The sequence below is a fragment of the Oryx dammah genome, unplaced genomic scaffold (assembly GCF_014754425.2).
Source record: "Oryx dammah isolate SB20612 unplaced genomic scaffold, SCBI_Odam_1.1 HiC_scaffold_20, whole genome shotgun sequence".
In the NCBI taxonomy this organism is placed as follows: Eukaryota; Metazoa; Chordata; class Mammalia; order Artiodactyla; family Bovidae; genus Oryx; species Oryx dammah.
In genome coordinates, this window is record NW_024070204.1 from 47224447 (window position 1) to 47250635 (window position 26189).

A 26189-nucleotide genomic window follows, 5' to 3' on the forward strand; every position below is an offset into this window, starting at 1 on the left:
GATGAGGCCCACTTTGCAAAACAACATAGATGAGTACCTTGGCCTCATGACATGACAAAATTAAGGGAAATTTTGGCTGGAGAGTTGGGGGACTGGGGGAACTCTCCAAATCTCCTGTGGGAACCTTGGTGCCACCCATACCACTCTATTGGTTCCTGCCTCGGTTTCTTGTAAACAAAGACAGCTGGCAAAGCTGTACACACACACCTGATCTTACAGAGCAGAGTTGACTGGGGAGGTGGGAACGGTCTCCCCATGACCCATCCTAGAGCCGTGCACCAAGAGCCAAACAGAGTTAGACTTTGGGTCCCATGATTAGGAGGCCCCAGCTCTTTACCTGATGCAATCAGAAACTGGATGCAAGAGTGACATGACATGTCAATACCTTAGCTCTGTCCCACCAGCTAGGCATTCACACTGAGGGAGAGGCCCGTCTTTCCTGACATGATGGAGCTTTGGGCTCTGGAATACCACAAGCTCACTGCAGAACTCCCCTCCCAGCATTCGTGACTGAGGAAGAACTAGCCCATCTCCTGGCACAATCAGAGGCTGACTGGGGCTGATTGCCAGAAGCACTGGCGCACCAGGTTTCCATGGAGAGAGGCCACCTCTTTCCTGGGGAGGCCAGGCTGCTCACCTCTAATAAATGATCTCTTACCTCTAGCAGGTGTACGCTACTTTATTCAGCACATGGCTACTACACATGCTGCCCGTCTGGGCCCTGTCTAGGGCCAAAGAAAGAGTTCGAGTGTCCCATAAGAGCTCAAAGGACAGATTTCTGGGTACTATGTGGCTTTTTCTTCCAAGGAGCAAGTATCTTTTAATTTCATGGCTGCAGTCACCATCTGCAGTGATTTTGGAGCCCAAGAAATAAAGTCTCTCACTGCTTCCATTGTTTCCCCCATCAATTTGCCATGAAATGATGGGACCAGATGCCAAGATCCTCATTTTTTGAATGTTGAGTTTTAAGCCGGCCTTTTCACCCTCCTCTTTCACTTTCATCAAGAGTCTCTTTAGTTCCTCTTTGCTTTCTGCCATAAGGGTGGTGTCATCTGCATATCTGAGGTTATTGATATTTCTCCCAGCAACCTTGATTTCAGCTTGTGCTTCATCCAGCCCAGGATTTCGCGTGATGTACTCTGCAAATAAGTCAAATAAGCAGGGTAACAATATGCAGCCTTGAGGTACTCCTTTCCCGATTTGGAAACAGTCCGTTGTTCCATGTCTGGTTCAAACTGTTGCTTCTTGACCTGCATTCAGATTTCTAGGGAGGCAGGCAAGGTGGTCTGGTATTCCCATCTGTTTAAGAATTTTCCACAGTTTGTTGTGGTCCACACAGTCAAAGGCTTTAGCATAGTCAATGAAGCCGAAGTAGATGTTTTTCTGCTTAATGAAATTAAAAGATGCTTGCTGCTTGGAAGAAAAGCTATGACAAACCTAGAGAGCATATTAAAAAGCAGAGACATTACTTTGCGGACAAAAGTCCATCTAGTCAAACCTATGGTTTTTCCAGCAGTCATGCATGGATGTGAGAGTTGGACAGTAAAGAAAACTGAGCACCAGCCGCAGTCGCTCTCCAACAGCAGCTGCCTCTAGCTCGCCGAGCTCCAGCCGAAGGACAAGCGGGATAAATAAGGAGGTCTCTATACAATGGCTCGTACAAAGCAGACTGCCCGCAAATCGACCGGTGGTAAAGCACCGAGGAAGCAACTCGCTACAAAAGCCGCTCGCAAGAGTGCGCCCTCTACTGGAAGGGTGAAGAAACCTCATCGTTACAGGCCTGGTACTGTGGCACTCCGTGAAATTAGATGTTATCAGAAGTCCACTGAACTTCTCATTCTCAAACTTCCCATCCAGCGTCTGGTATGGGAAATTGCTCAGGACTTCAAAACAGATCTGCGCTTCCAGAGTGCAGCTATTGATGCTTTGCAGGAGGCAAATGAGGCCTATCTGGTTGGCCTTTTTGAAGACACCAACCTGTGTGCTATCCATGCCAAACGTGTAACAATTATGCCAAAAGACATCCAGCTAGCACGCCGCATACGTGGAGAACGAGCTTAAGAATCCACTATGATGGAAAACATTTCATTCTTAAAAAAAAAAAAATTCTCTTCCTCCTGTTATTGGTAGTACTGAACGTTAGATATTAGATATTTTTTTTCCCATGGGGTCAAAAGGTACCTAAGTATATGATTGCAATTGGAAAATAGGGGACAGAAATCAGATATTGACAGTTTTTCCATTTTCATTTCTGTGTGAATTTTTAATATAAATGCAGGGACATAAAGCATTAATGAGAGTCAAAATGTTTCAGTGAGCAAGTTTCAGCAGTTCAACTTTATAACAATTATAAATAAACCTGTTAACTTTTAAAAAAGAAAAAAGAAAACTGAGCACCAAAGAACTGATGCTTTTGAACTGCAGTGTTCGAGAAGACTCCTAAGAGTCCCTTGGACTGCCAGGAGATCAAACCAGTCCATCCTAAAGGAAATCAGTCTTGAATATTTGTTGGAAGGACTGATGCTGAAGCTGACACTCCAATTCTTTGGCAGCCTGATACAAAAAGCTGACTCACTGGAAAAGACCCTGATGCTGGGAAAGATTGAAGGCGGGAAGAGAAAGAGATGACAGAGGATGAGATGGTTGGATGGCATCACCGACTTAATGGACATGAGTTTGAGCAAGCTCTGGAAGTTGGTGATGGACAGAGAAGCCTGGCTTGCTACAGTCCATGGGGTCATGAAGAGTCAGACACAACTGAGTGACTGAACTGAAACTCATGTGGTTTTTTGGGCTTCCCAGGTGGTGCTAGTGGTAAAGAACCTGCCTGCCAATGCAGGAGATGTAAGAACTGTGGGTTCAATCCCTGGGTTGGGAAGATGCCCTGGAGGAGGGCATGGCATCCCAGTCCAGTATTCTTGCCTGGAAAATCCCATAGACAGAGGAGCCCGGCAGGCTGCAGTCCATAGGATTGCTCAGAATCAGACACAACTGAACTGACTTAGCATGCACGCGTGTGGTTTGTTGCCACTCATCCCACTCACCCCAGATTCCATCTCTGCCTTTTTCCTGCCCTTGCCATCACCCAGGCTCCCTTGCCCTTTGACTTCTGGTTGCGTTTGGCCTCCAGGAGACACCTACAGAGGATGACAGCAGGAGAAAGAGGCCATGGCATTTCCTCTCTCTTCCTTTCCTGCTCTGGCCTGCATCTGTGTTGGAGGCTGAATCCCACCACACCCGCAGTTCCTGTTAGGCCCCCTCTCCAGAGCCCAGCTCTTGTTGGGCTGTTGGGAGCAGCAGCGGCAGCCCGCATGTCCCTGGGGGCCACCGGTCCCTTCACCCTGCCCGCGCTTCTGTGAGTCATCCCTTCAATGAAGTCTCTGCATTTGAATCACCTATGACCGTGTCAATAGTTCAGTCCTGTCTGGCGCTTTGTGACCCCAAGAACTGTAGCCTGCAAGGCTCCTCTGTCCCTGGAATTGTCCAGGCAAGAATACTGGAGGAGGTAGCCATTCCCTTCTCCAGGGGATCTTCCCCATCCAGGGATCAAACCCGGGTTTCCTGCACTGCAGCAGATTCTTTACCATCCGAACCACCAGGGAAGACCCATTGAATCACCTGAGTCAGATTCTGTTTCCTGACAGGATGTGATTGAAACCGGTATCTTTCAGCAATAACACCCTGTGATTCTAACACTTGTAGCCCAAGCACACACTTTGAAGAAACAACATTCTGAAAGGAGTATATTATGGTACCAGAATTATGGCTTCTAACTCAGGTGGGTTTTCTTCTGCCCTGTGAGTAAGTAACCCTGCCTGGCTACCTCTTTGCCTCAGGACTTTATAAAAGGATCTGTCTAATTATATCAAGTTTACTAAGCAGTTCCCTTTAAAAACACACACATATATAAACATATATAAATACTGAAGTACTATTCCTGGTGACAGTTCAGGTAAAAACTTTGCATTCACTAATGAATTGGATAAAACAGAAAGTTCCCATAGTAGACGTGCCTGGATTGTCCCTTGTCTCTTTACTTGCATTATCCACATGCTGATGACCCTTCTGTGTACGTTCTGTGTTGATCTTGTTTTGTGTCCAAGACTTGATTCATGGTCTATAAAGTGAATTTCAGCAGGGACTAATCCTTCATTGCTAAATTGCTATGGAGTCTTGGCTTTGCTCTGATACACTTGGCAAAATACAGGCCGCCTGCTTCTCTTATTCCCTGTTTTCCCATTGGAAGAGTAACCTTTATCTAATAAGTTTAAAATATAGTTCAAGATGCCAACTGTTGCCAATGGTTATTATTACTACTTTAAAACTTGAGAATGAAGAGATTTCCCCCCAGAAAATTATTTCTAAATAAAATACAGGTTTCGCATATGTTGGTTTTTGACCCAGAGCTTTTGCATCAATTTTCCTGACCCTTTCCCTCAAGAGGTTTGGCCATTTGGATGCACACAACCTTTCTCATTGCTAGTCTCTTTTCTCTCTGAATCTCTTCTGACGCTTTCACATTGCAAGAAAAAACCTAAAGAATGAGCAGTGAGGAGTGTTCTTGATGTCTGGGAGGGGAAAGCTGACAGGTCTACTAGGAAAGTTTTCCTTCTTCCCTGAACCATAAATCATTGAAAGCTTCTCAGTTGGCACTAGAGGTAAAGAATCCACCCACCTGCCCATGCAGAAGATATGAGACACTGGTTCGATCCCTGGGTGGGGAAGATCACCTGGAGAAAGGAATGGCAACCCACTCCAGTATTCTTGTCTGGAGAACCCCATGGACAGAGAAGCCTAGCGGGCTACAGTCCATAGGGTGGCAAAGAGTCAGACAAGACTGAAGCAACTTAGCATGCATCATCTGGAACACCTTGCCCTTTGATTTAGATCCCACAACAAGCAGCCTTGGCTTTGATTTGGGTCCATCTCTTTGCATGTAGTCAGCTGGGGCTGCAACTTGCTGGGTTGGATCCTGTCACATTTTTGAGACTTCTAATACCATGAGATTTTATTCCTACAGCAGGTATCTGGCAGTTAATAACACAAGGGAAGCATCACTCAGAGAAGGACCTTCTTCCTTAATAGCAGGCTACCCCCTTGCCCAGCTTCCTATGCCCTTAGTCCGTAGTGCCTGGAAATGGCTTCTGTGTGTGTGTGTGTGTGTCTGTGTGTGTGTTGCTGCGTCTGTAAACCGGAAGTCCACACTGTTCCTGCAGTCCTCGCCCTTTTTGTGTTCTTTGCCCCTTCATAGGAGTATTTAAGCGAGTAAATCACTCTCTGATTAAAGTCCAAAGTTTAGAATATTTCTCTGTCCACCTCCCACACAACCTAGTCAAATACTTTGGGCAGAAGCACATGTGCCTTAGCACTTGTAGTGTGACAGTTTTAAACATTCCCCTGGCAGCAGCAGTTCAGGAACGCCCAGCTTCTCAATTACTCAACAATATGCAAAACACAGCAACAAAAAAGTCATTCCTAGAGTAGGTGATGCCTATGTGATGTGACAAGAAATATTCTCTACCACCCCTGATAGCTCATCATTAGAGATGCTTCCTCTAAATATTTAGAGGTTTTTTTAAAAAAATTTAAGAAACATTTTTAAAAATGAGAATATACTATAAAGTAGCAACATCTTAAAATATTCTTGAGCTATCAGGTATTTGTGAGTATTTGCTAAAAAGAAATCCTTGCAGATAAAGACTGTTAAGAGAAGTAGGAATTCTGAGAGTGGAAATGAAAGGCTCCCCATGGTCAATTTTACCTGCTTCAGAATGTGAACTTGGCCAGTTCTGATAATTCTGGGTTTTGTCAAATTTTATAAAGCATAAACAGAACTAAAAAGACATATTTTCAAACTTCATCTTGTTTATTAAGAGAGAAGTGAACTTTGAAACACGTTCTTTCCTGTTGACACATGTTCAAAGAATGTCTGGAGGAAATACTAAATTAAAAGACAGACTGATTCAACTATTGGCATCAAATCACTTACAATGAAATATGGTTGCTATCTTGAATGCAAGAGAAAAGAAAAAGAAGCTTCCCAATGTTATAATTTTGTTGATGAAGACAATGAGCCACGGAACAGCAACAAAACAATGAAAATCTTAATTTAGACTCCATTGTATGTAATTTTTATTTTATCATTGTGAGTCCCTTGGACTGCAAGGAAAATCAAACCAGTCAATGCAAAGAGCTGACTCGTTGGAAAAGACCCTGATGCTGGGAAAGATTGAAGGCAAAAAGAGAAGGGGGTGGCAGAGGATGAGAAGGTTAAGAGCATCACCACCTCAGTGGACATGTGTTTGGGCAAACTCCAAGAGATCGTGGAGGACAGGGAGCCAGGTATGCTGCAGTCCATGGGGTTGCAAAGAGTCAGACAGGACTTAGCAACTGAACAATAGCAACCAGGGTTTAGGACTCCATGCTTCTTCTGCATGGGGTCATGGGTTCAATACCTGGTCCAGGAACTAAAATCCCACATGCCGCTGAGCGTAACCAAAAACAAACAAAACACAGTCCGTCTATCAACTGCAGGCGTCATACCTCCTTAACCTTCTACTGTGGAACTACCCAACCCTACATCTAACTTCCTGTTTGCTTGCTCAGAGTCTACTTAAAGAGTTCTGCTGCACAAAATCACAGGACCCTAGTGGGCTAGCCCACCAGCTCCAAGGGTGGAGGAGCCTGGAGGGCAACAGTCAGTTCAGTTCAGTCACTCAGTCATGTCTGACTCTCTGTGACCCCATGAATCGCAGCACGCCAGGCCTCCCTGTCCATCACCAACTCCCGGAGTTCACTCAGACTCACGTCCATCGAGTCAGTGATGCCATCCAGCCATCTCATCCTCTGTCGTCCCCTTCTCCTCCTGCCCCCAATCCCTCCCAGCATCAAAGTCTTTTCCAACGAGTCAACTCTTCACATGAGGTGGCCAAAGGACTGGAGTTTCAGCTTCAGCATCATTCCATCCAAAGAAATCCCAGGGCTGATCTCCTTCAGAATGGATTGGTTGGATCTCCTTGCAGTCGAAGGGACTCTCAAGAGTCTTCTCCAACACCACAGTTCAAAAGCATCAATTCTTCGGCACTCAGCTTTCTTCACAGTTCAACTCTCACATCCATACATGACTACTGGAAAAACCATAGCCTTGACTAGACAGACCTTTGTTGGCAAAGTAATGTCTCTGCTTTTCAATATGCTGTCTAGGTTGGTCATAACTTTTCTTCCAAGGAGTAAGCGTCTTTTAATTTCATGGCTGCAACAGTTAATGGGGCCTCAAAGAGTCTGAGGCAACTGAGCAACTGAGGACAATGATTATAATGACCTTTATCAGCAAAGTGATGCCTCTGTTTTTTAAAACACTGTCTAGGCTTGTCATAGCTTTTTTTTTTTAAGAGCAAGTGTCTTTTAATTTCACGGCTGCAGTCACTGTGCGCAGTGATTTTGGAGACCAAGAAAATAAACTCTGTCACTTCTTCCACTTTTCCCCCTTCTATTTGCCATGAAGTGATAGGAACCAATGCCATGATCTCAGTTTTTTGAATGTTGAGTTTTAAGCCAGCTTTTCTACTCTCTTCTTTCACCCTCAACAAGAGGCTCCTTAGTTCTTCACTTTCTGTCCTTAGAGTGGTATCATCTGCATATCTGAGGTTGTTGATATTTCTCCCGGCAATCTTGACTCTAGCTTATGATTCATCCAGCCTGGTATTTCACATGTTAAATAAGCAGAGTGACAATACACACCCTTGACGTAATCTTTTCACAGTTTTTGAACCAGTCAGTTGTTTCATGTCTGGTTCTAACTGTTGCTTCTTGACCTGCATTTAGGTTTCTCAGGTAAGGTGGTCTGGTATTCCCATCTCTTGAAGAATTTTCCACAGTTTGTTGTGATCCACACAAAGGCTTTAGTGTAGTCAGTGAAGTAGAAGCAGATGTTTTTCTGGAACTCCTTTGCTTTCTCTATGATCCAACAAATGTTGGCAATTTGATCTCTGGTTCCTGTGCTTTTCTAAACCCAGCTTGTACATCTGGAAGTTCTCGGTTCACATACTGCTGAATCCTTAAAGCTTAAAGGATTATGAGCATAACCTTACTAGCACATAAAATGAGCACAATTGTATGAAAGCCCCTTTGCCATGACAAGGCTGTGATCCATGAAAGGCCCTAACCACTGGACTGCCAGGGGATACACAGTAGGTGGGCCTTGTTAACATGACTATCTTGTTCAGACTGGAAAGAGATCAGACATGTCCAAAAGAAAGCTAGTAGATGTGGCTAAATTGCAAGAAGGCCAGTGATTAGAAATTCTGATGAGAATAGGAAGTATGTGTTTTGGACTTAGAGAAAAGTAGAGGTGAACTAAGGAAGTTGTTCATTCGAAAGAAAGAGGATTGACAAAGTTCAAGATTAGAAGAAAGAGCACAATCATTACATTGGTGTTAAAACCCATCCACTGACTTGTCAGCCAACAATGAGAATTTAGTTTTAGTAGATTATGCTTTTGCTGATTTATATCTTCTCAGCTTAGTAGTCTTTTTATCAGTACTTGCTATAGTTTTGCCATTAGTACATCAAACTTACTGACTTGCAAAAACATGAAATGTGCTTTATTTTTATTCTGTAATCACCAAGATTTTTTTAAAGTATTATTTATATGCTAGGTTGTTAGTGAGGAAATGTAACTAAAGCATTATTTTGTTTATACTTATACTGATTTATCCATCATCAAGTTTATTTATTATTACTCTTATCTTCTTTGATGGATCTGTAAGAGCTCTTCATATTATTAAAGATATCATCTTTTGGCGAAATGTTTCTTCATATGCCTTTGGATATTGCCTATGGTGGTTTTTGCTTTACCAAAGTATTTTACAGACTCTAATGTATTGGTGATTTATTTTATGCTTTCCTCTCTCAAGTCTTATTTTTAACTTATCATTTCACTTAATGTTCATAATAATTTTTTTTTATAGAAAAATCTCTGATTCACCTGGAATTTATCTGTGATAAAGATAGGATAGGTATTTAAGGATCAGTGGTGTGGGGCAGGAGGGATGTGCGAGTGTGTGTGTGTGTGTGTGCGTGAGTGTGTGTGCGAGTGTGTGTGTGTGCGCAAGTGTGTGTGTGTGTGCACGAGTGTGTGTGTGTGCGCGAGTGTGTGTGTGTGCCAGTATGTGTGTGTGCGCGAGTGTGTGTTATTTGGTTAATCATTCTTCTTTGGAAAAAGTATTTTTAGCACACAATTGTGTGAGTTTCTACTTGAATTCACTGTCAGTGAAAAATTAAGGAATACAGAATCAATTGATATATTGAGTTTCAGCTTGGCCACAGCATTTATTGTTTTAATGAATGAATCCCTTATTAATGAATCCGATCATCTCTACTAAAATACTTACTATTTTACCTACTTTGACTTGACTTTATGATTTGTTTAAATAACTGAATTGTTTTCAAGATGATAGGAGTACTCATTTTAACAGATCTATTTCTATTATAAAAATATGAGATGTTCACATCTCATATCACAGCATCTGAGATGTTCAAATATAAATGGAAGTGTTTCATTGTAAGGCCTCCTTTCCTCCACTGACTGCTTCCTTCTTTCCTCTACAATATGTGTTTATTTCCTTCCTTTTCCTTCCTGCTTTCACATTTCTTCTGGTCTCTGTCATCGAGTTCTTTTCCTGACATCTTTCATTTGACTACATATTGACCCATTTTCTCCCTAAAGCTTCACCAGGGTCATCCAAGTCCTCCATTTCTTTGTTCAAGACCAGTGTTCCTACAGGTCTGTTGCTGGAAGAGAGACCAGGGCTGCAAACCTTCCTTTGGCAGTCCTCCCTATTGAAAAGATTTTCAATATCCAGTGATATCACAGGACCACCTCATGTGGGACTTTCCCTCCCATAACCTTTCAACTCAGTGAAAATGAACATCAAAAGCCACCCTGAAGAAGAAAAGAAAAAGAAGAGGTATCACAAAAGGGCAGCTTAAGGCCTGCAGAAAAGATTGAGATAAGGACAGTGTCTGACCAGGCAGTCAGCTCCAGCTGCACTGGGAAATCCCCATTTGCCAAATTCTCAAGCCGTTTTCATGTGGTTATTCCTTATGCCAAGATCCTGTACTCACCCACTGCACTTCCTATCCACTGCCGTTATTTCAGAGTTGATTTGGAGAAGAGTAAATGAGAAAGAAGTTAAAGGACTATTCTGTTCCTTAACTCAATGGTGACTAGGAAACATATTTAACAAAGGAAGATAAGTAGTATGTAACATGTTCTGACTAAAGACTAAGGCAGGGAAATATGACACAAATTTACTTCTATCCTACTTTCATCACCACCATCGTTCCACCAAGGGGAGAGAATAGAGCAGTTCGGACGGAGGAGCCTGGTGGGCTGCAGTCCATGGGATCGCTAAGAGTTGGACACGACTAAGCGACTTCACTTTCACTTTTCACTTTCATGCACTGGAGAAGGAAATGGCAACCCACTCCAGTGTTCTTGCCTGGAGAATCCCAGGGACAGGGGAGCCTGGTGGGCTGCAGTCTATGGGGTCACACAGAGTCGGACACGACTGAGGCGACTTAGCAGCAGCAGCAGCTAAAGTATTTCAAACGAAGTAGCTTATGGACAAGGCAATGGCACCCCGCTCCAGTACTCTTGCCTGGAGAATCCCATGGATGGAGGAGCCTGGTGGGTTGCAGTCCATGGGGTCGTTAAGAGTCAGACACGACTGAGCGACTTCACTTTCACTTTTCACTTTCATGCATTGGAGGAGGAAATGGCAACCCCCTCCAGTGTTCTTGCCTGGAGAATCCCAGGGATGGGGGAGCCTGGTGGGCTGCCGTCTATGGGGTCGCACAGAGTCTGACATGACTGAAGTGACTTAGCAGCAGCAGCAGCTTAGGAAAAAGACAGGACTCCATACGCTCCAACCCAGCTTACCCAGTTTCTCTGCACTGAGATTAAGACCACAGCTCCAGGTCTGAATCAAGGGATACTTTGTTCTCTTTTGCAATTATTCTCAAGTTCATCCATTTTAAAGAATCTTGTGGGAGGAACGGCTGTAATCTGAAGTAGGATTTATCTTCTTGTGACCCTCGGATATAATGTCATCATACAGCACCCCAATAGCCCTCCCTACTGCAATTTTCAAAACTGCCATAGTTTCATCATAATTGTTAGCAGATGCATTTATCAGACTAGCTAAATCATTACTGGACAGAAACCAAGGCCCAGGGGTGATGGTCATAAAGGAAGGACCCGGTAGAATTCTGCCAAATCATGATCTTGAAAGCCTGGGGCAGGGGAAAATTGCATAGCCATGGGAGTCTTGGAAATCTTGGTGTTGGAAAACTTTCTGAAGGAGGTCAAAAGGGAAGAGATGGGGAGGGCTTGAAAGAAACCTGCTTTGCAGTTGTGTCTACAGAGCAGTACTCAAACTACCCGGGGGGAAGACCAGGTGTGTTTTGGAATTTTGTTTGATGATTTGTTTGGTTTTCATTTCAATTCATTGTGGACTATACAATAGAAATATGTAGAAAAAGTAAAATTTTTAAAGGCATATAAAATGCATGCCCTAGTTTATGATTAGATTGGACAGATATTATATTGCATTTCATGAAATAAAATAAATTAGTATAGAGTCACGATAAATGGCTGTAACAACTTCTAAACTCTGACTCTCAACTTCTGTCCTCCTCTTGCCCAGGATGGATACTAAACAGGTCACTGACCAGTACAGGTCTGAGGGCCATGCTTTGAGTGACAAAGCTTTAGAGGGAGTGGCTAATGAAGTGATAAAAGCCCATGGGAGAGAACCACATGTGGCCTTTGGAGTTTCTAGACAGCTGTTCTATATGAGTCTCTCAAAACATAGAAGTGTCAAGAGAGAAGAGGGATGGAAGAAAACAAAAACCCCAAGCTCAAAATCAGCATCCCCAAGAGCAGCTAATAAGGACAGCTGAACACAACACAGCAAAGAAGCTCAATGCCCCCAACCCGTGAACTAGTCCAGTACAGAGCACTGCCTCGCACTTGCTCAGCCCAGCACAGCTGCTGCAAAATCCATCCAAAGCAAACATGGCTCTCCCCGTAGCAGACTCAACAGAACAAAAACCAACACCCAGAAATAAATTAGCTCTCAGAGCTCATCATGTTACACAGCCCACTGTTCTCAGATCCAGGATCCTGAATGTTATAATAAATGATACCATTGACCCACACATCGGTCTAAAGCCCAAACCAAGTAACTCTCAACTATAAACCGACATGATCTCAGAATTCTCCTGGTCAGCTACAAGAGTTATGAGACTGTCCTCCCAATTAAATTAAACCTCACCATGTCTAATTGCAGTATATACAGCTAAATCCTTTTTCCCTTTGCACAGCCAGCTTGCCTCTTAGAGCATCTAAGCCACAGAACTTCTCAAAGCCCAGCAGGCATGTGGTCAGGTTAAAAGCCACACGCAGCCTTGGAGCCAGCACCTAAGGGTTTAAGAACAAACTCTGCCACCTGCTAGCTCGGTACTTCCCATCAAGTCTTTATCAACAAAGTAAGACTAATATCAGCCACTTCCCTGGAAACTGAGTTGAAAATGCCTACCAATTTGTAAAAATGTATGTGGATGCTAGTCCTTGCTACACAGAAATAAGCAGCTGAGAGATATTTTTAACATGCCCCACTCCGCCAGAATTGAAGGAATAAAGCTTTGTCTTTTGCACACTTCATTTCTTCCTCATAGTTAAATCACTTCCACATGTCACACATGATCTTGCTTAAGTTCCCAACATCATTGTGATAGAGTGAGGAGCTGGCATCATCACGTCCACTCCACAGCTTGCAAAAGTGGCAAAAAAATGAGGGCTCCATCGAGGCACACCAACAGTGACAAAGGTGACTTGAAAAGTAACAGGAGCTTATGGCTCTTTGCTTTATTAAGTTTGTGGTCTATGAGACAGGAAGTCACCACTCTGCATTGGGTTTGTTCATTCTTCTTGTTTACTATGCAGGAGAGCTTTACTGTTGCTTCATCCTAATAAAGTACAAACAGGATATTTCTCATATTTTGTGCTCTGGTGGTATATTTATTAATATACAACTTATTTTAGATCAGGCAATTGATTTGATCCAGCGTGTATGCTGTGTAACTTTAGGCAAATTACTTAACCTCTCTTGAGTCAATTTCTTTAGTTGTAACACAGATATAATAGTTTGTCCTGCCTTCCACACAGACATAAGACATGAAAACATATAAATGATCGTGTAAAGAGAATTTTAGGAAGATTTAAGACATTTGTTAAATTTAATGTAGAATATGCAAGTATAATAGTTATTAGTGTTATTCCTACTGTCTTGCTAAAAAACAATTCAGTAGGAGTCTTTTGCAATCTGGCAAGAATAATAGCTCTGGATTTCAATTTATTTTTGTAAAAAAATAAAAGATAGGATGCAAATATTTTAGAAGAAAGAAAATAAGATCTGTTAATTAAAGATTAATTTTGGTCAGTGTTTTTAGAAAGTGCTTGGGGTCTTGTGCGGTGCCCGATTGGTCTGTCTGTATTCATTTAATAACATCTGCCCTAGTGATCAGCACCCAGCACAGACAGACTCTCATAGAAGCTTAAGGCTAATATCTTTTGTAGTAAAGGAGAAAGTACTATAGAAAGGCTGGCAATGCATTTCATCTGTTCCTGGGGAGAGTGACAAAGTGCAGTCCTTGATTTTGAAAAGATATTATTATTAAGACCCTGGATAAACACATGGTCATTTTCAATTAAAAATGAGTAAAATAAAGACTCAGAATTTTAAAATATGTTGCCAATGTTCCCCTTTAATAACATTATGAAATCTCCCAAAAATGTAACTAAAATTTAACCAAATTTGGTCACATTTAGAGAAAATGGCATGTCTAGGAATAAGCTTGCTACAAAACATATGGGTTTCTCTGGATGATATTCAGGCTTTAGCTAAGACTTATTGTAAGGCAACCATGATCTGTGCAAGGTTCCATGTCTCTCTATGTAATAAATCTATGTCCAAATGAAAAATAGAAACTAAATATGATAGGCACCATTTTCTGCCAGGAAAAATAGTAAGTATTACTTTAGAGCAATGAACATCTTTGAACTCTGTCTGCAACTTCATTGAGTTCTTATGGTTTGGATAATTTTTATTCTCTCACCATTTATAACATGAGTACTTATACAGATACTGAAAATGGTTAACTCTGGAAATGAGATCTTTATGGCACACATACCTTGTTTCAAAAAGTCCTGAAAGCATAATTCTGAAACTCCCCAAACTGATACAAACCTTTAATCTTAGGTGTGAAAAACTTTACCTCCAAAACACTTGTGGTGAGAAGATTAAATTTGCAAAATCAAAACTCCGCCTTCAGACTCTTCTTCCTTTGCCAATACAGTCAGAATATTTCATCTGGGCTTCTTAAATCTAAGCCACTAACATGACTAAGTTTTCTTCTTTTTTTCTATGTTTCCTACTAGCCGGGACTTACATGACTCCAGACTGTAAGTATCTCCTATACCTACCACCTGTCAGCATTCAATGAGTTTCTAGTGATTGTGTTATCACATTATAAATGAAAATAATGTTTATATCCATGTAGATCCCAATAAATAATGTAACATGCAATTGTTCATCAGTAAAATTATAATCACTATTAGGTGACTGAAAGATTTTTAGTCTTAGAAAATGACATAATGACTGTCAAAAGAATTAAGAGAAATAATCCACTTAGATCTCTTACATTAACTCTTGGTTTTCTTTGGCAGGTTTCAACATGGAGATTATCGGAGGGAGAGAAGTGTCCCCTCACTCCAGGCCATTTATGGCGTCCCTGCAGTACGGCGGCAACCACATCTGCGGGGGAGTGCTGATCCATCCCCAGTGGGTGCTCACAGCAGCCCACTGCCACTTCTGGTGAGTATTACTAGCTGTGTTCCCTCAAGTTGCCTAGAAAAGAAGCTCACCTCTCCCGGGAGAAAATTCGACCTACCCTTGTGCGTGCCAAGTCACTTCAGTCGCGTCCAACTCTTTGTGATCCCATGGACTGTAGCCTGCCAGGCTTCTCTGACCATGGGATTCTCCAGGCAAGAATACTGGAGTGGGTTGGCATTTTCTCCTCCAGGGGATCTTCCTGACCCAGGGATCAAACCTGCACCTCTTATGTCTCCTGCACTGGCAGGAGGGTTCTTTACCACTAGTACCACCTTGATTTACCCTTAGCTTCTGTGATAACTCACCAATTGGTGGAGCCGATTTTACCGTCTCACACATCCTTGATTCTGCCCGAAGTTCTACTTTTCTGGGAGATCTAGACAACCTAATAGACAAATTCAAGTCTTTCATGTAATGCCAAGGAACACAGCAACAGTTATAACTGAAGCAGCAATGTTCCTGACCTTGTTAGGGGAAATCAGACATCCTGACTTTACATCCTATTTTAAAAATGGGTTATAATAACTGTAGTACATAACTGCTTCATGGGGTTTTGTGGATTAAATATTATCTATTTAAATATTTTAAAATACTTAACAGATAAGTTGCAATAGATTGGCTTTGCTTATAGACTTTTAGACCCTTACCTTAACTCCCCTGCTCAAGACCTACCCCAGAGGCCTGAGTTCACAATTTGGGAATCACAGCTATAAGGGGTAACAGTTTCCCTACGTGAAAAAAAAGAAAAAGTTTAGATGATTTACACAGAAAAGGAGGAGGTGAGTATTTTTCTGGGATACCTAAAATGAAAGTATTTGTAGAGACAGACTATAACCTCTCACTCTAGGATTCTCTCGCTGCTGTTCAGTAGCTAAGTCGTGTCCCACTCTTTGCAACCCCATGGAATGCAGCACGCCAAGCTTCTCTGTGCTTTGGAGTTTGCTCAAATTCGTATCCATTGAGTCAGTGATGCTGTCTAATCATCACATCCTCTGCTGCCCCTTTCTCCTCGTCCTTCAAACTTCCCCACTGTCAGGGTGTTTTCCAATGAGTCAGGTCTTCGCATCAGGTGGCCAAAGTACTGGGAGCTTCAGCGTCAGTCCCTCCAGTGACTATTCGGGGTTCATTTCCTGTAGAACTGACTGGTTTGATCTCCTTGAAGTCCAAGGGACTGTCCAGAGTCTTATTTCAGCTAAAAATATCCAAAACCCTTCTTGGGATGCTGCAAACATCATCAAAGAAAAGCAATAGAAAACTACTTTGTGTTCGTTGTTTTATTTGCTTGTTTTGGTTTGGGGGAGTTGTTTTTTGTTTGTATATTTCTTCTTTATCTTTCTAGCCTGAGTAAGCTAAAAAATAAGAAAAGATGAGCCTTCCCCTTTCCTTACAAACACAACAGCACTACACTTAAGAACCTCTTAGCTATAATCACTTACCCTCCAGGCATTAGTTATATACCTAAAGGAAACAACTGAACTGACCTTGCTTTCATATCTTGGGGATTTTGTTTGGTTGCCCCCATTTTAATGAGACTATTTGAAGACAAACAAGAAATTTTGAAGCCTGCAAACTGTATGAACTTCTGTTTTATTTCTAAATAGCAAGCCACTAATTTATGACTTAACATGGCTACTTCATTTAAGTGGGGTTCTTGCTGTCACAGAAATAACACTTGGGTCCACATCACTTCTGTCCTTTCTAGGGCATTTGTCCCCTGGGGACCAGTTAGGCAAAGGGTGACCATCGATAAATGTTCATTCGATTTCAAATACGCACACTTCAGATATGCTTGTGGTTACACATTCAAAAGAATTATCACCTCCCCAGATATGGAGCTTGATTTATTATAAAGGCTGAACAAATGCTGGATAGAAAAAAGGGAAATAAATTGGAGAAGAAGGGTTTTTTGGTTTTTGCTAAGCTAAAAGCACATTATGTGACATCCTTTATAAGCCGTAAAGGGCTACCCAAAGGAGAAAAGTGAGAGTGTTAGTCACTCAGTCATGTCTGACTCTTTGTGACCCCATGAACTGTAGCCCACCAGGCTTCTCTGTCCATGGAGTTCTCCAGGCAAGAATACTGGCTTGGATAGCCAACTACCCAAAGATAAATAGTATTATTAAGTTGAATTCTAAATTTTGTCAAATGAACTTGATTCAGTAAAAATACATTCACAAATTGAAAAATGGGGAAAAAAGAATCTTGGAATTAAAAAAAAAAAAAAAAAACATTGCTAAATATTGTTTTAAATGGCTGGAGTTTAAAAGAACTCCAGAATATGTGGCTCAGATTTCCTCTACAGGACACTTGGGTGTAAAAATGTAGGCATATTGATGCTTGGAAAAATATTAAACTTTATGAAATCCAAAATATTTATGAAATAGTTCAATGGTGGCTTCCCACAAATGTACTCCCAAGTATCCTGTGGGAATAGCTTAGTAACACTAGACCCCTCTCTCAGCAAAATGATGAAGGAAGCCAGATCTGGGGTGTTCCCTTCTCACTACTCATCCGCACTAAGTTCTTCACTTAGGCCCCTCTGTTAGTTGCCACACTGATTATAAAAGGAAACTGGCAAAGAGAAAAAAAAAGTGTCTTATATAGTCTATTTTCAGCATTTCAATTTATCAGAAGCAAAACTCTCACCAAGTCTTGTCTGTTGTCTTCCTGCGTCTCTTCCAATGCCTTCTCCCATTGAACACTTGCCCCATCGTGCCACCTGCTTAGTGAAAGTCACTCTGACTGTTTGCGACCCCATGGACCCCACTATGGTCCATGGAATTCTCCAGGCCAGAATACTGGAGTGAGTAGCCTTTCCCTTCTCCAGGGGATCTTCCCAACCCAGAGATTAAACCCAGGTCTCCCGCATTGTGGGTGGATTCTTTACCAGCTAAGCCATAAGGGAAGCCGTGTCCCCTGCTTAGCCAGCAAATATTATAGGTAGAACCCCACCTCCACCCCTTCCACATGTCCACATTCCATTGCAAATCTCTCAAGGCTCCCATAGTAGAATGGCTACAAATTCAGACCTTGGGTTCAAACCAACAGAGCTTTAATCCTAATTTCACTGCATCCTGGAGCCTCCACTTAGTATCAGTGGGACTTTCTCAAGTTTGTTAATGTATCTGATCATCAATTTCCTCATCTGCAAAATGGGATGATCATCATACCTCCCTCACTGGGCTATGGTGAGGTTTAAATGAGGGAAAATATGTAAAATGCTTAACACAAAACCTGACACACTAAAATAATTTAATAAATGTTGTCTAATGTTATAATGTTATATTGGACATGAATCTGAGCAAACTCCAGGAGACAGTGGAGGACAGAGGAGCCTGGTGTTCTTCAGTCCATGAATGAGGTCGCAGAGTTGGACATGACTTAGCAAGTGAACAACAACAATGTTATATTAATATCTGTGTATTTGTACCTTCCACGGCAATCACTCAGGAACAAATTTCATGATCCAGTCATGTTGATGGAATAAAACTGTAATAGCCCGTCTCTGACAGCCTGGTCATTCCCTCCTCTCTTATGCAAAAGATCTCAAAAAAAAGAGGAAACCCACATTCACTATCACACCCAGAGGAATGGGTCTAAGCAGAAACACTGCTCAGTGCCAAGGCAGACTGGCAGAGGAAGTAAGAGGCTTGAAGGGACTTGGCATGAGCTTATAAAGTTGCCAGGCAGCCAAAAACCTCCAGATGATTCTGAAGCTGGTCTTTAGACCACCCATAGGGAAACACTGTGCTGTGCAAATGAGACGCTGGTATTGTTGCTTCTCCTCCATGGGAATTCAAACCTGAATTTAGAGCTAAGGAGGGGGGATTCTGGGACTCAGATAATTCCAGGTATCCTGTGGGCAGAAAATATTGACCTTTGTAGTACAGATTACAGTTGAACTGTATCTAGAAATGGAAAATTCAAAAAACATTCGTGGTCTGCTTGGGTTGTTTTTGGTATTCACATGTCCCAGTGGAGACAAAAAGTAAACAAAACCTTCAAAGTCATTAACGGATCAAGGACATTGGTAAAAGATGAAGGAAAACCAGACATTTTCTCTGCACCCTTCCCCTAGTCAGAATTCATCCTCCACATCCCACATCCATATCTCCCTGCCTTTCCATGTGAGTTATTTATGTACATACCTGTCTTTTCTATTTAATCAGTAGCCCCAGGGATTTTATATTATCCTTCCCCTCCACAGCTTTGGATTTAGCAGGTACACTGAATTTGAGTTTGAATCAATCCTAGGAAATTCAGTCCACATCCTTTGAGAATTTCATCCCCATCCTGACTTTGCAACAGGCGAATTTTTCAACAAATAGAGCTGAAATTCCAAAATAAACCAAAATAAACTCTTTTGGTGGAAACCCCAAAGTGTTAATTCCCGGCAGTCAGAGCACTACCATACAAACCCATTTAAGCACAGTCATGCACTGGTTCCCCAAACCTGAAACAAACTTTTCTTCCTTTTTCTGTATGTTTCTGTGCTCTTTTTAATTTTTGCTAATCTTTATTCATCTATATATATGTGTGTTTGGGCTTCCCTGGTAGCTCAGCTGATAAAGAATCCGCCTGCAATGCAGAAGACCTGGGTTCAATTCCTGGAGGAGAGCATGGCAACCCACGCCAGTATTCTTGCCTGGAGAATCCCCATGGCAGGCTACAGTTCATGGGGTCACAAAGAGTTGGACATAACTGAGCCACTAAGCACACAGCACAGCATATATGTGTGTTTATCAGATATGTGTGTTTTTATTGTAATCTGCCCTGACCCTTTTCCATATGACAATGAAATAATTACATGCAAACAAATATAATTCTTTTTTATTACCTTCCTTGTTCCAAAAAAGGATTCAAAGATGGGTGTTTCCTGAGAACACACATAAAAATGGGACATTTTTGTAGAATGCAAGTGGTTCCAAAGTGTAGTGAAAGTGTTAGTCACTCCAATCGTGTCTGACTCTTTACAACCACATGGACTGTAGGCTGCCAGGCTCCTCTGTCCATGGGATTTCCCAGGCAAGAATACTGTAGTGGATTGCCATTTCCTTCTCCAGGGGATCTTCCCAATCCAGAGATCAAACCCAGGTATCCTGCATTGCAAGCAGACTCTTTACCATCTGAGCCACCAGGGAAGTCTGGAAACAGCTCCAAGGTGTTGTTGAAAGCTCAAAAATAATTTTCTATTTTCATAATGATGTGAATATAATTTTATCAACATACAATAAATCAGATCAACTTTTGAAACATTGGCATACTATAATTGTATATGACTGGAGAAGGCAATGGCACCCTACTCCAGTACTCTTGCCTGGAAAATCCCATGGACGGAGGAGCCTGGTGGGCTGCAGTCCATGGAGTCGCTAAGAGTCGGTTCAGACATGACTGAGTGACTTCTCTTTCACTTTTCACTTTCATGCATTGGAGAAGGAAATGGCAACCCACTCCAGTGTTCTTGCCTGGAGAATCCCAGGGACGGGGGAGCCTGGTGGGCTGCCGTCTATGGGATCGCACAGAGTTGGACACAACTGAAGCAACTTAGCAGCAGCAGCAGCAGGGATTTTTAAAAAAACAAAAGTATTGTTTCCATCATCTGACTCACCAGTTTTATCCTCTAAATCTCCACCATGGAATTATCTATGGCTACTAACTCTAAAGTACCTTAATTTCAGATGATTTTTCACCTAGAGGAAAGTTTTCCTTTCTTGTCTGAATCATCTTTCTAATTGAGTGGACAGAACATATGAGAATGGATCTTAATTCTCCCTATTGCCCTGAGATGAAATTTAGACATACCAGATTAGCAAGTGTAGAGTTGACTTTGTTGTTGTTTAGTCATTAAGTCATGTCCAACTCTTTGCAACCCCATGGACTGTAGCCCGTCAGGTTCCTTCGTCCATGGATTTCCCAGGCAAGAATACTGGAGTGGGTTGCCATTTCCTTCTCCAGGGGATCTTCCCCACCAAAGAATCGAATCTGCATTGGAGGCAGATTCTTTACTGCTGAGCCACCAGGGAAGCCCAGAGTTGAGTCTTTTCCTTTTAGTTATTAAAATATTTAATATTGGGAAGGTGAATAAACTTGAATTCGGTCATTTAGGATTTTCCTTCTTCCCCCCCAACCATATGGCACTAGCTGGGGAATTGGACTGGGATGGATTTGCCCCTTGTTTTCATCCTTTCATTATTGGGCCCATGCCCTCTGTCACTCCACCTAATCCTGCACAAGTTACCTTGAAGCTGGTCCTTATTCTTGTATATATGTGGTTTCTCCGCCATTTCTACTCCCCCTTGGAAGATTGGGGAGTCATTCTCTGTGTCTATTCTTTTCGCTTTTTTTAGGTTTCCCAAAAGCCAGTCTTCCAAAGTGGTTTTAGGAGCACACTCCCTCTCAAAGAATGAGGCCTCCAAGCAAACATTTGAGATTAAAAAATTCATACGATTCCCAGGATTTACAATAGACCCTAAATCAAATGACATTATGCTGGTTAAGGTATGTAGCATTGTGTTCCTTCAATTTCTCCAACATTCTTATACCTCACAGTTCAGTTGTTAAATCATCTAACAAAGCATTTTGTTAGCATTCTCCCTCTTTTTAAGGTGATGTGTGGTGACATATTCTATTGAGGCTCATTGTACTCCATTTAATGCCTTGAAAGAAAAAAGAATGTATCATAAACACGCCTGGGCTATGTTTATACAAGGAAAAACAGCTCTGATGTTCACATTCGTGGGAGGAGAACCTCCCAACAGGCGCAAGGATCCACATTGCAAGCTTTTTCTCCCAATGCTTTTCTCATTAGCAAATGAAAAGTACAAGTCACTTATACAACAGAGCCAAGCAAGTGACTTCAGGGACACAGAAGTGAGTTACAACTTAGTCTAGACCATACTAAGTCCAGTTCAAACTCAGTCTAGACCATACTCAAGGGTCCTATCCAGCAGGAAAGAGCCCAGCCCTCAATGTCGTGACCTATGGATGTTATTCCACAGAAAATCATCCAATGCAGAGCAAAGGCCAGTTGGCTTGAGACTGGGCAAAATTCCTGCTCTATGTAAGCTTCCTCCCTGAGCAGCACTGAGCTCTAAAGAGAATGAAGAGCATGTTCAGAAAAGCAACAACCACAAATGCAGCTGTGGGCTACCACCAAAGTAGATTCAAGAAAAAGGACGCCCTCAGAGTACAGAGGGACCACACATACATCGCTCGGACTAATCACAAAATACTACTGGGGACAAAAGATCATTTACTCTCTTTCCAATCTGTCAGCTTCACACAGCCGCAATACTCAACCAACATGTCCAGCTGCTCCACCCAAGAGCTACAACTGATATTAAAGCTGGAACAAAATGCCAGGTTGTTGGCTGGGGAGCCACTGACCCAGAATGCTTAAGCCCTTCTGATACCCTGCGAGAAGTCACTGTCACTGTTATAAGTCGAAAAACGTGCAACAGCCGAGATTATTACAACCACAACCCTGTTATAACTAGAACCATGCTATGTGCAGGAGACGCCAGAGGCCAGAAGGATTCCTGTCAGGTAAGAATCCCTCACTCCAACAGGCATTTCAGGGTGCTGAGCTATAGTCAAGCTCTATCTGCACACTCGCAGCAAGGAGGAGAGGAGTGGCAAACACAGCATCACAACTCCGAAAAGGTGCTCTCCAATCCTGCACAGCCTCCACTGTGCTTTCTCATCTGCAACTGCAAATAAGCCATAGAACTTGTGAAACACACAGTTAGCACTCATTAATGTTTGTTAATCAGGGAAGTGGACTATATCTGATAACTTTTACAGGCTTCCTCTGAGGTGTACTATCCTCCTTAGAAAGACTACCAACCCTGAGGTCACAAGTGGTGACTAGAAAATAATCTCTCAATCCCTGACCCACCCCAGCTTTAAACTAATCAATATGCACATGCACGCTCAGTTGCTTCAGTTGTGTTCTACTCTTTGCCACTCTATGGACTGTAGCCCACCAGGCTCCTCTGTCCATGGGGTTATCCAGGCAAGAATACTAGAGTGGGTTACCATGCCCTCCTCCAGGGGATCTTCCCGACCCAAGGATCAAACCCACGTCTCCTGCATCCCCTGCGTTGCAGGGAAATTCTTTACTGCTGAGCCATAGGGTAAGCCCCTAAACTAATTAATAGAGAGGTCTTATAAAAGTCAAATGCAAAAAGCTCAAATGTATATTCAATATTCTGTGTTTCATAAATAATGTTGACTGCTAACTGACTAAAAGAACAACAGCCATGTTTTTCAAATTCTTTGTTTCTTGAGACATTAAAAAAAAAAAAAAAAAAGGACTTCCCTGGTGGCTCAGTAGGTAAAAAATCCTCCTGCAATGCAGATCAGGTTTAATCCCTGGGTCGGTAAGATCCCCTGGAGAAGGAAATGGCAACCCACTCCAGTTTTCCTGCCTAGGAAATCCCATGGCCAGAGAAACCTGGTGGGCTATAGTCCATGGGGTCTTAAAGAGTCAGACACAGCTGAGTGACTAAATCACCACCATGTTAACAGGTGATGAAGGCTACCTAGCACAGATGGATTACTTTAAAAATATATATTCACATCATACTATATTAAGCATTTTTAAGGGGAGGATCTGATGATCTCAAAGAACATGTGTGACTGTAATACCCCAAGATTGTCACCCCCAAATCTCTATTTTCATGGCCAACCAAGCCCAAAGTACTGCAGTTTTCGACCTGCATGGCAGCAGAGGCAAAGGCTGCTCTTTAGATTCAAAACCCAGCTCCTTATCTGAAAAGCCAGGCTTCCTTCTCTATTACCTTGTCACTTTCCTTGACAGAACTTTTGTTACATGTTGTTGTCAGAGTGAGTCCTCGAATCTGTTCATTGGGCAAGTATTTACTAAGTGTTGGGTATGTGCAGAGCCCCATGTTCAACCATATGACAATGGGAAAAAAATAATAATAGAGAAGGTAGAGTGCCCACCACCAAGACATTTACTCTAATACATTGCTTTTTTCTGTCAGCCTCAATAGCAACTTGATTTCAAACCCATGAGCACCAAAATGAAATTCTTAATTTTAAAAATTTCTTTTATTTCAGTGGATTATTTCAGACTCCCTTGTCTCCCCATTTCTTAATGAATAAAGCTCAACAGTCCCAGTGACTGCTAAAAGACATATACATGTACAAAGTCTTCGAGACAGGGACATGGACAAAGAGAGGCAGAGAGACAAATGGACAAATCCATTGTTCTGGATGGAGAGAGAGACACAGAGAACTTATACAGCTCAGGGGCTGTATCAGGCACTCTGTAGGACTCAAAGAAACCAATGACCCAGATAATAATCATTTGATGGTTATTAACAGCTGATGGTCCAAAAAGTTCAACGTCTTCTTGCCAAATATCTGCCCGTTTTCTTCTTTCCAGGGTGACTCAGGGGGCCCCTTGGTCTGCAAAGGTGCCTTTCATGCCTTAGTTTCTGGAGGTCGCAAATGTGGTGATGCCAAGAAACCTGGAATCTACATCCTATTAACCCGGAAATACCAAGCTTGGATCAAAAGCAACTTGGCCCCATCTCATGCAGACTAAGACTACAGATGATTTTCTTGGCTCTATCAGTTGCTTGTTTTCATTTTTGTTTCATTAATGTGTTCTACAGGCTAACTTATCTGCACAGGTACTTGAATGTAGTTAAAGTGGAGCACAGTCAGGGTCCACTCCTGACCTGTTAGGACTGATTTTGTTGAGGAATCAAGTTCTTTTTCACATGTGCCACTGATGTATTTCTTCTACGCTGCTTTTATTCTGAATAAAATTTAGAAGAGTGTCTATTCGTCTTATATGGAAATAAGATACAGGGAATGATATGTCCCCCAACTCAATCTACACCACCACAAAGTGCGAAAAGATGATTAAAAAAGACAGTTGTGTCATCACCTTCAACCACGTTTATGTTGTTATTTCTGCTGTATCGTTCTTAAAGCTGTATTTTTAAAATTATTAGTGTTGTTCAGTTGCTAAGTCATGTCTGAAGAAACACTAAATTCAAACATCCCAGCTCAAGTGAAGAAAAAATTATCAAGGTTTATACAAATATTTAGATAGTGCTTATTATTTTTATGTCACATTTTCTTCCAAACAGGATTTAAAGAAACATATAAAAATATCTGCAATAAAAAAAAATGTGAAATTGTAAACAATTTTCCCTCAAAAAAAAAAAAATACAATGTGATCCATAAATTTCACTTTCAAATCTTTGAAGAAAATTAAAACACTACCTCAAAAAGATATATGCACCCCATGTTCATTGCAGTCATCCCTCGTGATGCAGAGGTAAAGAATATGCCTGCCAGTGCAGGAGACTCAGATCAGGAAGACCCCCTGGAGAAGGAAATGGCAACCCATTCTAGTATTCTTGCCTGGAGAATCCTATAGATTGGCAGATTCCAGTCTATATGGTTGCAAAGAGTCGGACACAATTTAGCAAGTAAACAACAACATGTTCATTGCAGAACTATTTACAATAGCCAAGATATGGAAACAACTTAAATGGCTACTGATGGATGATAAATAAAGAAATTGTGGTTTATACACACACACATAATGGAATATTATTCAACCATAAAAAGTAATAAAATCTTGCCATTTTCAAAAACATAGATGGACCTTGAGGGCATTATGCTAAATGAAATGTCAGACAGAAATACAAATACTAAATGACCTCTCTTATATGTGGAATCTTTAACAAAAAGATCATAGATACAGAGAACAAATTAGTGGTTGCCAGAGGTGGAGGGTGAGGAGTAAGAGCAATGGGTGAGGAGGGTCAAAAAGTAAATAAGTGTAATTAACTAGCTAATTAATTAAAATAAATTTGGTGAAGGAATTGAGACAAGGAGGAAATGAGAGTAAGAAAGAGAAGATGAACATAGGAATGTTGTTAGTACTCAAAGTATCACAATTTCCTCCCTACACTTTTGCTAGAAGGAGCCATATTTGGCCCTATGAGTCAATGCAAAGAGACCAACACAACAGTTATATGAATTACAGTATCCAAGAAATAAAAAGACTGTTTTTCCAGAAGCAGAGCCTCTGGTGCTGGAAACAGAGCTGTCTTCCATGATCCCCTTAAGAAAGACATAGTGCCATGGTTCATACGTTTCTACCAAAGGCATCAAGATAACCTGAGAAGATGTTTTGGAATATAGACTGTTCTAGCTCCTCACCTAGAGATTCAGATTGAACAG

At 41.8% G+C, this 26189-nt stretch overlaps 2 protein-coding genes across 2 annotated transcripts; both read left to right on the plus strand.

The window, feature by feature from the left end:
* The first annotated feature begins 1631 nt into the window (after positions 1–1631).
* On the plus strand, positions 1632–2093 carry LOC120879508 (histone H3.3A-like). The gene has a single exon (XM_040262523.1). The coding sequence runs from the start codon at positions 1651–1653 to the stop codon at positions 2059–2061; it is 411 nt and encodes a 136-aa protein (XP_040118457.1). The 5' UTR covers positions 1632–1650; the 3' UTR covers positions 2062–2093.
* A 12336-nt stretch (positions 2094–14429) lies between these two features.
* GZMK (granzyme K) lies at positions 14430–24940 on the plus strand. Its single transcript, XM_040262524.1, has 5 exons — positions 14430–14527; positions 14792–14939; positions 21305–21455; positions 22233–22502; positions 24370–24940. The coding sequence occupies exons 1-5, from the start codon at positions 14464–14466 to the stop codon at positions 24529–24531; spliced, it is 795 nt and encodes a 264-aa protein (XP_040118458.1). The 5' UTR covers positions 14430–14463; the 3' UTR covers positions 24532–24940.
* The last annotated feature ends 1249 nt before the right edge of the window (positions 24941–26189 follow it).